The 13,651-nt window shown below is 53.9% G+C and overlaps 1 protein-coding gene across 1 annotated transcript; it reads right to left on the reverse strand.

The window, feature by feature from the left end:
• Positions 1-318: 318 nt before the first annotated feature.
• Positions 319-5,535, reverse strand: ZNF703 (zinc finger protein 703). Its single transcript, XM_043564391.1, has 2 exons — positions 4,243-5,535; positions 319-3,211 (listed from the first exon to the last, which is right to left on the reverse strand). Exons 1-2 carry the CDS (start codon positions 4,483-4,485, stop codon positions 1,679-1,681), a joined length of 1,776 nt encoding a protein of 591 aa, XP_043420326.1. The 5' UTR covers positions 4,486-5,535; the 3' UTR covers positions 319-1,678.
• Between the last annotated feature and the right edge of the window lie 8,116 nt (positions 5,536-13,651).

The following is a 13,651-nucleotide window of genomic DNA, read 5'->3' on the forward strand; positions in this document are numbered from 1 at the left end:
TTACACACTCCCTTCACCCTGTCCCCAGGAAATGTCAAGGACTTTGAAGCGAGGCTGGGAGCTAAACAACCAAGTGGGAGAAACAAACAAACAAACAAACCCATAAAGACGGCTGCATGTTATTTGTAATGCGTTGGCATAAGTTTTGTTTTTTTTTTTCCCTCCCCTCCCCCTTTCTTGAGGAAAGGCATTAAATTCGTCCTTGAACGGAAATTTCAGAAGGAAACCATAAGGTATTTAAGCAAGAATAAAAGGACATCTGCTTAGGTGTCTGGAAGCAGGACAGTGGGTGAGGCAAGAGAGAAACACACCACGGTGTGAATATAGCCAAGTATTCCATTTATTAACAAAATAAGTCTTACCAAGGGAGAGCTCTATTCATCCCCAACAGGCCCCACAGCCCCCGCACTGCTGCATAAGACCAGGAGGGAGGGTAGGTGTGGGGAGAAGACCCAGGGGCGGAGTCTTCAATCCCAGTCACTGAGGGAGCCCACGGAAGCCCACGGCCAACTTTGGGGATTCTGTTGGGTCAGGCCTGGGAAGGGGGTGATGGGGCTACTGTGATCTGTGTACTCCCTGCCTCCCCAACTGTCCCCCAATGGAGCTAACAAGGTTGTACTGCCCTCTGATACTGCCACTGGTCTGCTTTGGAGGGATCTAGCAAGCATCACTGACCCTACCCCTATCAGGAGAGGGATCCCAACAATGGAGAGAAAAACAAGACTATAAATGCACTTTGCAAAATATAAAGAGCAACGTTTCACACCAGCAGGGCCTTCTAGGACTTTTGATTGAATAAGACTAGCCGTACAAGTCCCCCACCAGCAGGCAGTGGGACTACTGGGTGTTTGGGGCCACAAAGCATCTGAAAGGTAAAAAGGCTGTCAGAGGCCTTAGGGCCTCTCTTTCAGGGCAGAGCCTGCTGGTGGGGTCAGGGCTCTCAGTGCTCAGAGCAAGCTAGAGGAGCAAGGCTCTAATTTTGGGGGCCAGGGTGCAGACCAAGGACCCCAGGAAGAGAGGGTTGCAGGGGAGGAATCACAGAGCAGAGTTCTGGGTCAATAGAACACAAGACCTCTTGCCACCAAGGCGGATCCCTAGACCCCCCAAACGCGTTACAAAAAATATCTCCTCTCTGTTACTTGTACAAAGGATAAAACAGAACCTCAAACAAGAACTGAAGGGGAACGAGGGGAAAAGAGAAGGGGCAAATGTCGTTTTAACGGTTAGGAAGCATGCAAGAAACTCCCCACGAAGGGAAAACAAATAGAAGAACCCCAGAACCCCAACTCTCCCTCCTCCCCCTAAAACCAAACCAATCCAAAAAAAAAAAAAAAAAGCAAAAGGAAAATAAACTACTTACATCTAAGAAAAAGGAAAGAAAAATAAAAGAAAGGAAGAGGGGCGGGGAACATGTAGTTATTTGTGTGATTAATATTATTATTTGGGGAACACAGACTTTTTGCATACCATTGACTCGTGTGGGCCGTTAATGCACTTATATTCCCAGCTTGTAAGCTAACATTATAGTAAATAAATACACAGTCCGGTGGGGAGGGTCTGGGCGGGGAATCCCGGCAGGGACAAGCAGTAGTGGAGGTTGCAGCGGCGAGGCGGCCGGGGGGGAAGGGAGGCGGAGGGGGAGAAGGAGAGGAGGGTTGGGTGGGAGCAAGAGCTGTAGTTACTGGTATCCGAGTGCGGAGGCTGAGGCTAGTCTCTGTCCGTACAGCGCATACGGTGAGTAGTAGGGTCCGGCTGTGGGGAGGGACGGCACGGCCAGGCCCCCGGCTGTGGATAAGTGGCTCTTGCCATAGGGGTGGTACCGGCTTAGCCCCAAAGTGTGTGGACTCCGCAAGGACAGCGACCCGGGGCTGCCCGGGGCGGTGGGCGGGGGGAGGTGCAGATGGCAGGAGGCTGCAGCTGCGGCGGCTGCGGCGGCGCTGCCCAGGCCGGAAGCCCCGGGGTAGGCGGCCAGAAGTTTCTCCGCGCCGGGCAGGGCCGTGTGAGTCCGTAGGTGGCTGAGCAGCTCCTCCGAGGTGGCGAAGCGCTTGTCACACGGCCCGCTGGCCGCCACCCAGTTGCAGCTGTGTGGCAGCGGTTCGTTCTGCAGCATGAAGCCGTAGGTGTAGAGCGGGTGGCCGGGGAGCGCGGCCTGAGCGGCGCTGGAGGAGAGCGCAGCGGGCTGTAGCGGGTGCCCGGGGTACACCAGTGGGTAGCCCCCGGCCTTCAGGCTGGGCCCGGCGGGGTCGTGCGCGCTGCAAGTGGAGCAGCTGGAGCCGCCGAGGTGCGAGGCGCTGTGGTAACCTCCCAGGCAGTAGGGGTCACGGCATAATCCCTGCAGGAAGGAGGGCGGGGAGGCCCCGGTGAGCGGGCTGGAGCTGGGGGGCTTGCCGGGGGGCAAGCCCAGGCCCCCCGACAGCTGGCCTCCCACGAGGCCAGACTTGCTGGGATCCAGGCCAGGCACGAACTGAGACGGGTAGCCGGCGTAGGCGCCCACGATTGAGCCGTGGTAGCCGATGCTGGAGGGTGGCAGTGGGAACACCGAGTGGCCCGGTTTGTAGGGTGACACCGGCGCCACATGGCCGGCCCCCACCAGCGCCGAGGGCGGCTCGGACTTGCGCCCGGAGGCCCCAGCCTCCGCACCACCCCCGTGTGCGCCGGGCTCCCCACCGCTGCCACGGCTCACAGCCGCAGCCTCCGGGCTGGGCTTGGGCTCCTGGTCTTTCTTGTCCAGCTCCCCGCCGCCACCCCCGCCGCCGTTCTTGCAGTCAGAGTGGTGTGGGGAGCCGCCCCGGGAGCCACCGGGCGAGGACGAGGACGACGACGCAGAGACGGGCGCTCCATGCGGGGGAAAGGGCGTGCAGGAGGCGCTGGGGACCCTGAAGCCCGCCTTGTCTCCCGGGGACAAGGAAGATGAGGAAGAGGTGGAGGACACGGAGGAGGAGCCGCTGTCTTTGCGGGAGTCGCCGCCGCCGGAGCCCTTGGAGTAGGGCTTGAAGCTGGACTTGTCCTCAGCTGGGGAGTCCCCCAGCTGCTTGAGGGCCGCAGACGCGGAGGCGGCACCCGTGGCGGAGCGGCCAGGGTCCTTCTCCGTTCCCAGCCCGTTGGCGGCCGCCGCTACCGAGTTGAGCTTGGACGAGGGCGGCGGGTCCGGCTTGCCGATCTGCGAGCAAGTCTGGGCCAGCAGCGCCAATGGACTCTTCTTGGCGTCCAGCTGTGGGAGACAGCGGCAAGGGGAGGGAGAAGGGGGTGAGACTACGAAACTGACGGAGCAAGCGGGGTGCCTGGGGAGCAGGGTGGGCGCGGAGGGCCCGGGCGGCGGCGCGACGGGGCGGGAAGGCCTGGGGAGAGGGTCTGAGAGTGCGGGCGGGGCGGGGCGGGGCAGCTGAGCAGAACTGCGCGCGCAGGGCCCGGGGTGGGGTCCCTCGATCCACCGCGTCCCAGAGTGGGCACAGGCCGGGGGGAATGGGGCAGTGGAAGTGGTCCACCAGAGGCCGCCGCGGGAGCAGGTGACTGCTGTGGAATCGGGGCTGGGGGAGGGGCTGTGACTCGCCCCCTACCCTCTAATTTCCCCCTCCTCAGTGCCCAGGAAAAAACTTATTCCTTCAGTTTGGGGAACTTCGCTTGGGACGGGTTTCTGGCGGTGGCGCCGCGAGGCAGGAGCCGGGCGAAGCGCCTTCTGAAGCTAGGGGCTGCCGTTGGCGCTCTCCTTGTAGCCCCTCCCTCCCGGGGAGGGCACGCAGGGAAGTGGGAGGAAGAAAGACCTGGGATCGGGAGTGCCTGGGCGTAGAGCGCTCTAACCGGATGGGACAGAGGCGGAGTGGGACGGGGGCGATGCGGCTCCAAAGACACCAGACCGGGGTGGGGTGTGTGTGTGTGTGTGTGTGTGTGTGTGTGTGTGTGTGTGTGTGTTGGCGCGGGGAGGTGGGGGCAGGAAAGGCAGAGATCATCTCTAGCCTGAAAACTGGGTGCCACAGGAAAAGTAAAGGACCCAGCGGAGACTCCAAGAGCAAACCCAGTCCAAAATACGTAGCTCCGAAAGGCGAGTGTGGACTGGGAAACCTTCCACGGAGAAGCCTGGGGAGAACTGGGTGGATTCCGATCCCTGTTCCCTCGGTCCCTCCTCACCCCGTGTGCCGGCGTGGCCGGACCTGGGCGTCGCACCGAGCCCCGGGGCGCAGGGAGTAGGGCCGTGGGCCCCGCAGTGTTGGGCGGAATGGGGCCGGCAGCGACCAGGAGACTGACCTCAATGGGGCTGACGGGGGTGGAGGACAGCGGCTGCAGGTACTCCGGGTGCAGGAGGTGGCCGGTGTGAGCGCTCAGCATCTTCAGGACCCTGATTGGAAGCCGGTTCGCCTGGCGCAGGGGGTCCGCCGGGGGCAAGAGGGACACCGCCGCCGGCACCGCCGGCCTCTTCCCGCCGCCGCCGCTGCCGCTGCCGCTGCTTTCGGGTGTCCTTGGGTTAGATCCAGCGGGCGAATCGCTCATTTGGAGGAGGCAGCGCCACTGGGGGGGCGGGGAGGGAGGGGGAGCACCGGGGAGGAGAGCTCCCGGGGCGGGTGGGCTCGCTCCGCAGCGTCGAGCGCGGTGCAGCAGCCGCTGCACCTCCACCCCTCCTCCACCGACGCCGCCGCAGCCGCCGCCGCCGCTAGCCCCGGCGAGCAACACAAAAACCTTCGCCTTCCCAGAGTCGCACGTCAAATAGCCGCGATCGGCAGCCACACTTCAAAGGGATCGCCGCGCCCGCCCAATCGCAGCTCTCGCCGGGACCCCGGGGCGGGGAGAGCGGCGGGCGGAGGCCGGCGCCGCCGGTGGGAGGGGAGAGCCTTAAAGGGGCCTCGCCCGCGCGCCGCCGCCGCCTCGGCCTTTACCTCCCGATGCACTCCTCCCTCCCCCCCCCCCCCCCCCCCCGGCTGGACCGCCCTTGCCCCGGGGTCCCGTAGAGGACGAGACTCCTCCGGGACCCGGGCTCTGCACCCTACCTTCCGCTGGCTTTCCTGTCTCTCTCCCCTCCCTTCACACTGCCAGGGTTGGGGGAGGTGGTGCTGGCCGGGTCAGTCACCCGCCGGCCGAGAGTGTCTGGGGTGGGGCGGACTGAGGTGGGGTGGGGGGCAGGAGCGCCGGGCTCTGGCTCCGCCGCTGCCGAGTCCCAGACGTTCTAGGAGGCCGCCTGGGGGCGGGCCGCGCCTCCTGAGCCCCGGCCTAGCTCTGGCCCTGCTCGGGCTCTGCTCGGGCTCTGCTCCGGCTCAGCTCCGGCACTGCCCCGGTCCAGCTCTCTTTCCCTAACTGGCTTCTCCCTGGTGTGCTCATTTGGAAGCGCCCGAGCCTTGCAGGCGTCCACGGCTCTCGGGACGCGGCGTAGCCGCTCCAACTACTTTGAGCCTGTCCGGTTCGAAGCCTGCAAGTTTGAGGACTCCCTTTCGGGGTGAGATGGTCGCGACGAAGCGCGGTATTCTAGGCTGTGCTCGCTGCCCTGACGCGCCTGGAGCGCGCTGCCTGCACACTGATTTATAGGTTCGGTCTTGGGTGCGTTTCAGGTTTCTTATAGTATCTGTTTAGAGGCATACCGTTTTCTCGCTGCACCGTGCCTAGCTGCTATTTTTGGGGGATACACCCAGGATCACTGGAGAGGCCAGTATCCCAGAGGAAGGGGGAAAATCTACGTGCTGTACGTCGATACAGAATCCAGAGATGCGCCTTCCCATCTTTTCTTCTAGTGGGGGAAAATGCACTAGCTTTTCCCAGGGACATTTTGGAATAAAAACTTTTTGTTAAAAATAACAATACCCTCCTTTCCTCCCCCCCCCCCCCCCCAGCCTTTTAGATAAAATGTGTATTGCCAGCTTCGCGCTTGGCAGAGATTTTACATAGTCATAGTACTGACATTAAAGTTCCCGGTCGGCCGATCATCAGAAGGTGAAGCCGGTCCTTTGTGCGCCGGCCTCTGGGGAGACCACTTTTCCGTGCTCTCAGCGGCCAGTGGAGGCGCGCTGGTGTCACTGCCTGCCTTCGAGTACCACTTTCCTAGACCCAATCCATCACTCTGATTGTCAGGCCTGTCAGTGGGGGCATATTGCTCCGGGACTACCCGTCCCTGACTCTGCCGCGTTGATCTACGCCTTGAGACAACATGAGAACCCAAGACGGGGATAGGTGATTTCAAAGGGGTTCTTCAAACAGAACGGAATAACTCTCACGGAAATAACAAATAGCAGTCACGTACATGTATCATGCTCAGTAAAGAAGACAGCAGGCACCACTCCCAGGCCATATCAATCACATGCTAAACTAAATGTACTCCCTGCATCCCTGCTGTTTATTGGGCAGTACGTTTAAGACCTCTTAGAAATGACACAGGCTCTTCCTACCCCAGTTTGAATCCTGGTAGAATCAGGGTGAAGTGAATGCTAAGGGATGGCCTGGCTGGGAGGTGTATTCTGTATTGCAGCAAGAGGGGGACAGGAAGGGGGGTAGTCCCATTGGCGTGGTGGTCTCTGTGCCACCTCCCTCCTTTCTCATGCCAGCTTCTGTGCTTTCTGACATCACTGCTGCTGCCAATACCACATCTAAGAGTCCACTGCAAGGCTCCTGTAACCTACAGGGCTGTTTGGCCTTGGGGAGATTGCTACACAGACCAAGAACAGAAGAAAGCCTTGCAAGGGGTGGGACTCTATAGGCACTCTGAGGAGGCTGGGCTGGGGAGAGAGGAGACCTAGGAGGCAGAAGAGATGAAAAACTCCTTGATTATTGTAACCAGCCCAGCTGTGAGAGCCAGCCAAGAAATCCTTCCAGGACCCAAGCAGATGTGTGTTAGGGATGATTAATGGGAAATCAGTTGAGAGCAAAGGGGAGGGGAGGGAGAAGAGGTATTTAGAAGGGAAAGAGGGGCAGAAGGCAGCAGAAAGGAGAGGGGAGAGGAGAGGGGAGAGGAATATTTACTCTGTTTGGAGAAGACAAGAGAAGAAAAAGGTAGTGAGTGATTGAAAGGAAAGGAGAAAGGAGGAGGTAAGGATAGAATGGCCAGGCTCAGGGTGGAAGGTGAGCCCTTTGCCTAGGTAGTAATACACTGTCATAAAAACAACAATAACAACAAGACAACAGAACAAACAAACGAAAACCCAAACAAACCAACCCAAGCCCTTAGCTTACAGCAGTGATCACAGATAGAAACAGTGGATGCCTGACAGCTTTAAAGCCAGACCAGGCCTATTTCCCTCTCCTAGAAAGAGCCAGCAAGGGAGGAGGGACACCCTCCCTTTCAGGGTGCTGGCACAGAATGGCTTCTCTGGCTGAATCCATCCAGTTGTCTTAGGAGAGAAAATGGAAAATCATACTTAACCAGGCCAGAGGCCTAATTAAAACACTACTAGATGACTATTACGATCAGTATTTGACATTCACTTGGCTGAAGTGCTAGCCTATAGAGCCCTAAATGGGGCCCCAGTGGCCTAATGCAGGGACAGTTTTCAAAGGAATGGCTTGCCACCTGGGAGAGAATAAGGCTCGGTGTTCATTTGCGCCATATTTCTTGAGGGTCAGCTATGGGCAGAGCATTGTAAAAAAGTCCAAGCGGTTGAAAAGTCCATGCAAGATATTGGACGGGACATATGGCACACTGTCCTTGCCTGGCAGAAAAGTGGCTGATGCATGGTTAAGGAGCCTCCCTGTCTCCAGGATCCACCATTAAGATAGGATGGGGGGAAGGCGCTGGGGAATGCCCCCTGCCACTGTCAGTGCGTCAGGCTCTGGAGAAGCATTAGGTGCTACAGTTATCATTCGTCCCCATTTCCAAAGAAGAGAGTGAGGCTGGAGAAGTTAGTCCCTTCCCCAAAGTCTGAGTGGCAGAGAGGTCACTTGGAATCAGGTCTCTCAGAGCCAGGTCTCTCTTGAGCTATGCACTGTGGTAGGTCAAGGCAAGTCAACCTCCCTCCGTTTCCCCATGTGTAAAATATATGAGTGGCCACCTCGGGGTCAGGAGGCCAAAAGTGGACAATGTGTGTCACGTGTTTTCAGTGCTTGGTACAAAGGAGAGTCCCAGGTAAATGATGGCCGTGTACCCACTGATTCCTTGAGCAGTCCCAGCGGCTAGGCACTGGAGATTGCCCGGAAGACCCCAACTGTTCCAGAATTCGACCAAAATGAAAGTACCCCTCCCCCAGCCTCCTGTCAAACACGTCTTAAAAAAAAAAAACAACCACCCCCCAGAAGCCATCAAGAAAATCCTTTAGAAAGTTCTGAATATTTATGGATTGTGTTCACTCCTTCAATTTACATAACATTCGCCACCCAGGAAAAAATGCCTGAGTCAGGTTGAGAGCTGGAGGTGGTGGATTTGTTGTGTGGGGTTAATGTGAAGTTTTCAGTCCTCGCTGAGGCGGAATTGCCTGAATGATCGCCTCTCTCTGCATAACACTCAAACCCTAATGGCAACAATATGAAATAATATCTCACTGGGTAACTATTTACTTTTTTTTTTTTTTTTTTTTACAAGCTGTAAGAACTCTGAGAAGTCTGCCTCATAGAGAACTTGGTTTTCCTCCCTGGCGCTTAGTATCTTTCAGCGGCTGGCAATTACTGCCTTGGCCAGGAGCCCTGATTTAGAGCACCCCACTCAGGGCACCAGGAGGCACTTCCGCTGTCTGCCCTGTCCCCAGCTTCAGACACAGCCCGGGGCCAGAGAGGGCCCGAGGGGTGAGAACAGCCAGCCTTGCCAGGAGCCCAGGCAAGTAGCTCCCTCCTCTGTGTCCTCACAGTCCTATTGTGTTCTATTATTACTCTTATCACATAGCATCTGCCCTTGTTTGTTTACTTGTCCATTGTCCCCTGCGACTGTGAGTGCTTCTGAGTTGTCTGCAGCAGCCTCTTTGTATTCTTATTGCCTAGCAATAGCCTCACGGTTGCCAACACGGAGGGCCAAGCGCTGTTGCAAGCACTTTGCACGCAGTTTGTCACCTAATCCTAATCCAGAAGCACTATGCAGTCCTCTCTTATCCCGTTTCATGACAGCGGAGGATGTGGGGGTTAAGGAACTTGCGACGTCCAGCTGGTAAGAGGTGGGGCTGAGATATGAATCTAGGCAGTCTGAAGGTCGTAAGTGCCCAGCGAATGTTTGCTGCTGAATGGATGAGAATTTTACCTATAGAGCGCCTATGTTTTACATCTCACCTCACTGGACTCACCAAAAGATTCAAGGTGATTTTTAAAAAATTTTTCTTAACGTTTTATTTATTTTTGAGACAGGGAGAGACAGAGCATGAACAGGGGAGGGTCAGAGAGAGGGAGACACAGAATCCGAAACAGGCTCCAGGCTCTGAGCTGTCAGCTACAGAGCCCAACCTGGGGCTCGAACTCACAAACTGTGAGATCATGACCTGAGCCGAAGTCGGCCGCTTAACCGACTGAGCCACCCAGGCACCCCTCAAGGTGTTTTTCAAAATGTCAACTATATACACGTGTGAAAGAATCTTTTCTCAAATCTGTGTTTGTGCTCCTCATCCACCCCTCCCCCCCCCCAACAATTTTCTGAGTTGTTTTGGGCAGGTGTTTTCATCCCTTTGGATTGATGAAGAAACAGGTTCTGAGAGTTTTATGGGGGAGGCTCGGAGTCATACAGAGAAGGCTGGCAGGGCGTGAGAAGAGGCCTCCCGGTTCTCCTATCTGGGCCCATGGCAGTGTAGATGGGGAGGTAACTCCTTTTGATAAAAAGGAGGAATTAACGACTTTTCCTCCCCCTAGAATTTCCTTTGGAGATGTGGTGGGAAGGAATGGACAAAAGGAAATGTAGGTTGAAGCTTATCTTCAAGCCCTAGTGTTTGATCCGGGTCCTTGAGCAGGGTGCTTTGAAGAAGTGGTTTCATTTATCTGCTATCAGCCCCCGGGGAGACGGGCAGGGCTGGCCTGGGAGAGCAGTGGGAGTAGGTGTGCTTTTGAAGCTCCACTCCCTTCCTCTGCCCCGCCCAGGCATCAGCCTCAGCCCTGGGCATTCACCCTTGACCACTTTGACCCTTTGGGCCTTCAGATTTCTTAGAGATTCCTCTCAAACTGCAAATACTGCTGACAGGAATCCTATTTTAATAATCAGCCAAAGCCTCAGTTATGATCAGCAGACAGTGAGTGTACCAACCAGGGTAATAGCATTTACTGAGCCCTCACCGTGTGCCAGACCCTGAGCTGAGCTCCTTACAGGTAGTAACTCATTTAGGCGGACCTGTTTTATAGGCGAGGCACTGAGGCCCAGAGAGGTGAAGTAATCTGTTCAAATTACACAGCTAGAACGTGGTAGAACCAGGATTCAAACCCAAGTAGTCGTTTCCTGAGCCAATCAATGTGCAGGACTGAGGGAGAAGGAGGCCTATAGCAAGGTGAAACTGAAAACCAGTGACTACTTACTTTCCGGAGTGCTGGTCTTCTTAAAGAGGATTTTCCTTTCATCTCTGGGAAGGAGAATCGGGTGGAGAGGAAACTGAGGCAGAGAAAGAAGTGAGGGGAACATTCATTCGATTAATCAAATTGGATTGAATTAATTCACTCAATGGCTGTTTACTAACCACTTGGTAGGCACAGGCCTGTGGTGATCCCCAGGTGGGTAAGGACCAGAGCAAGGGAAGGGAAGCATCTGTGTGCTTCTTTTGAAGATTAAAAAAAAAAAAAAAAAAGTCAGGAGGGCTGACCTTAAATCCTGCTTAGGACCCCATAGTTTAGTTACCCACTGTTCTTAAGTGCGTTTGCTCAGTTAAATTCAGATCCACTAACATTTACTGAGCACCAGCACTCAGTATACACCATCCTGGGAATGTTCGTGTACTTATTTAGGTATAAGGGGAGTTTGAGAGGAGAGCAAAGCCCCCAGAAAGGGAAGCAGGGACTATGCTCACCCACACGTCCTAGTGCTATGTGTGGAATTTCCCCTGACTGGAACCAATGGGCACCTCAGGCCTTCCAGAAGGTCTTGCTTGGTAAGTAGCTGACTGTGAGAATCTTGGTTGCACAGCTTCTGGTGTCACACCTGCTTCTGACCCTTCCCTGTGCTTCAGCCATGAAGGTGATGATGCTTCTAAGGGGCCCCCACTTCTGGCAGGCAAGCCTTTAAACGTGCCCAAAGCATGCCCCTCTCTAAGCTGGTCTCCCAGCTGGCGGATGTGCTGCTTCGAACTCATTTCAGCAAATACAATTAGAGAAAAGGGGAGAGCCGCTCAGGCAGTGGCTCAATTATCACTGGTTGTATTTGATGAAACCAAATTCCAAGATGTCAGAACAATTTCAAGGAGTGTTTATTTCCATGGCCCTCTGCCAGCCTCAGCTCAGAGAAGGAAACTTGAGAGGCGGGGTCCCCACTGAGCCCGTGGCCAGAAGTATCCAAGTATAGTGGTCCATTCAGAGTGGGGATTTACATAATGAACTCCCTTTAAAAGCGACTTAAATTATTTTTTATTTTATTGAAAAATGCATTTATTTATTTACGATGAAGCATGGCACCAAATTCCAAAGCTATGAGAACGTGCAGTGAAAATGTACCCCCCCCCCCCATCTGATTTCTCTTCCCAGTGTATCAGTGCTATGAGTTTATGGTCCATCCTTCCAGAGATATTTTGTATGTATATTAGCAAATACTTGTATATTCCTTCCTTCTCTTATACACAAATGGTGACCTATTAAAAAACCGTTCCACCTTTGCTTTTTGTTTTTTAATTTTTAATGTTTATTTATTTTTGAGAGATAGAGACAGACAGAGTGTGAGCAGGGGAGGAGCAGAGAGAGAGGGAGACACAGAATCCGAAGCAGGCTCCAGCCTCCAAGCTGTCAGCACAGAGCCCGATGCGGGGCTCTAACTCATGAACCGTGAGATCATGACCCGAGTCAAAGTTAGACGCTTAACCAACTGAGCCACCAGGTGCCCCGCCTTTTTTTTTTTTTTTTAAATTAATATATTTTGGAGATGGCCTCACATCTATTTATTTTTTAGTTTCCTGGCATTGTTACATGGATGTGCCACAGTTTATGTGACTGGTCCCCTACTGGTGGACACGTGGATGGATTCTGGTCTTGCTGCTGTCGTGAATTACCATGTATACAATATATATCACTTTCCATGTGTGCTAATATAACTATAGTGCAGAACTCCTAGGAGTAGAGTTGCTACATGCATTGAAACCAAGCTCCCTCTAAGAAGGCTCGGAGGACAGACTTGTAGTGAATTAGAAGTTCAGCTGAGGTGAGAAAATGTGGGGGACACTCCCCCGACCTTCTGCTTACATTCATTTGGAGAACTTGAAAGGCTCGTTTCCATCTTTGGATTTAAGAAAATGTGCATGCTTCTTGTGACTCTGCCTTCTCCTTTTCCCACCTGCTCCCTCATTTAGTAGGAGAAGAAGGGCGAGTGGGATATTCAAGTCCGGCCTAAAAGAGTCCAAGGCATCGACCAATACGTCTTTTAGTACAGCAAACTTTCCAGTAAGTGAGCCCTACTAAGAGCTCTGTATCATCTAGAACTTTCTTCTTTATGCTCACTGAAAAGCAAAGGTCTGTGTCCAAGACAATACATGAAATGGTTTTGGTAACATCAGTAAAGATTTATCTCCAGTCCCAACCATGAATTTCCAGAATGAGCTCCGTGACGCGTCGGAGGAAATCGAATCATGAAATCAATCACTGTTAGTCAAGTGCTCACCAAGGCAGATAGGTAATCTTCATTTTATTCTTATTTTTTGTTTGTGTCTCTGAATAGGTATTACCTGCCAAATTCAAAGGTACAGAAGGGCATGTATATGTGATTTCTCAACAAGGGGTGCAGCTTTTCATTGCAAAGGCTCACAGAGTGAGCCCTAGTCTGGTCTCCTCACTTCCTGTCTTGGGCCTGGGCTCCTTTGGGTGGCTGAGTCAAAGCTTACTTTTTGTTAGTAAACTTGACCGTATGGCAATGGTGGCAATAGGAAGAACCATCGGGACCAGACCATTGATAAGCTCTTAGAATCAGGATACATTTACATTTCGGGATGTCTAAAGTAGAATTCTAACATCTCTCTCTTTTTGTTAATGTTTATTGATTTTTGAGAGGGGGGGAGCCAGTGAGAGAGAGGACAGAGAGAGGGGGGGTCAGAGGACCTGCGGTGGGCTCCGTGCTGACAGCACAGAGCCCGATGTGGGGCTTGAACTCACGAACCATGAGATCATGGCCTGAGTTGAAGTTGGATGCTTAATGGACTGAGCCACCCAGGAGCCCCTAGAATTCTAACATCTTGAAGAACTTCCCTCAGGCATCCCAAGGCAGCTCTTCCAGATCTCCCAGGGCCTGTCATTTACAGGTTCAACACAACCCCTTTCCTCCAGGCTGTCTTTGTTTTTCTCATTAATTTCCATAAACAAACAAACAAACAAACACATGATTAAACAAAACCCAAATCAACAAACCAACCCAAACAGCCAAACCCAGAAAAAAACGACCATAGTTCAAAACGATGAGCAGACTGTGTCCTTTTCCTTTTTTGTTCCTTCGCTCCTGTTCTGCGTCAGGCTTGAAGGGGCTCTCGGAGGTCCCTCCCCTCTCTCGAAGCTGGGTGAATTTTTCACCACTGCAGTCAACATGCATAATGACAATCTTATTTATGACAGGAGACATGTTTTAAAACAGTTGTTTTAAAACAACTGACAGAGCTGC

This window comes from Prionailurus bengalensis, chromosome B1, assembly GCF_016509475.1.
Source record: "Prionailurus bengalensis isolate Pbe53 chromosome B1, Fcat_Pben_1.1_paternal_pri, whole genome shotgun sequence".
Taxonomy (NCBI): Eukaryota; Metazoa; Chordata; class Mammalia; order Carnivora; family Felidae; genus Prionailurus; species Prionailurus bengalensis.

Excerpts from the sequence above, each read along its gene's own strand:
- ZNF703 (XM_043564391.1), bottom strand. The coding sequence starts at position 4,485 with ATGAGCGATTCGCCCGCTGGATCTAACCCAAGGACACCCGAAAGCAGC. Across the intron at positions 3,212-4,242 it reads CCCCCGTCAGCCCCATTGAG|CTGGACGCCAAGAAGAGTCC; the intron begins GTCAGTCTCCTG and ends TGTCTCCCACAG.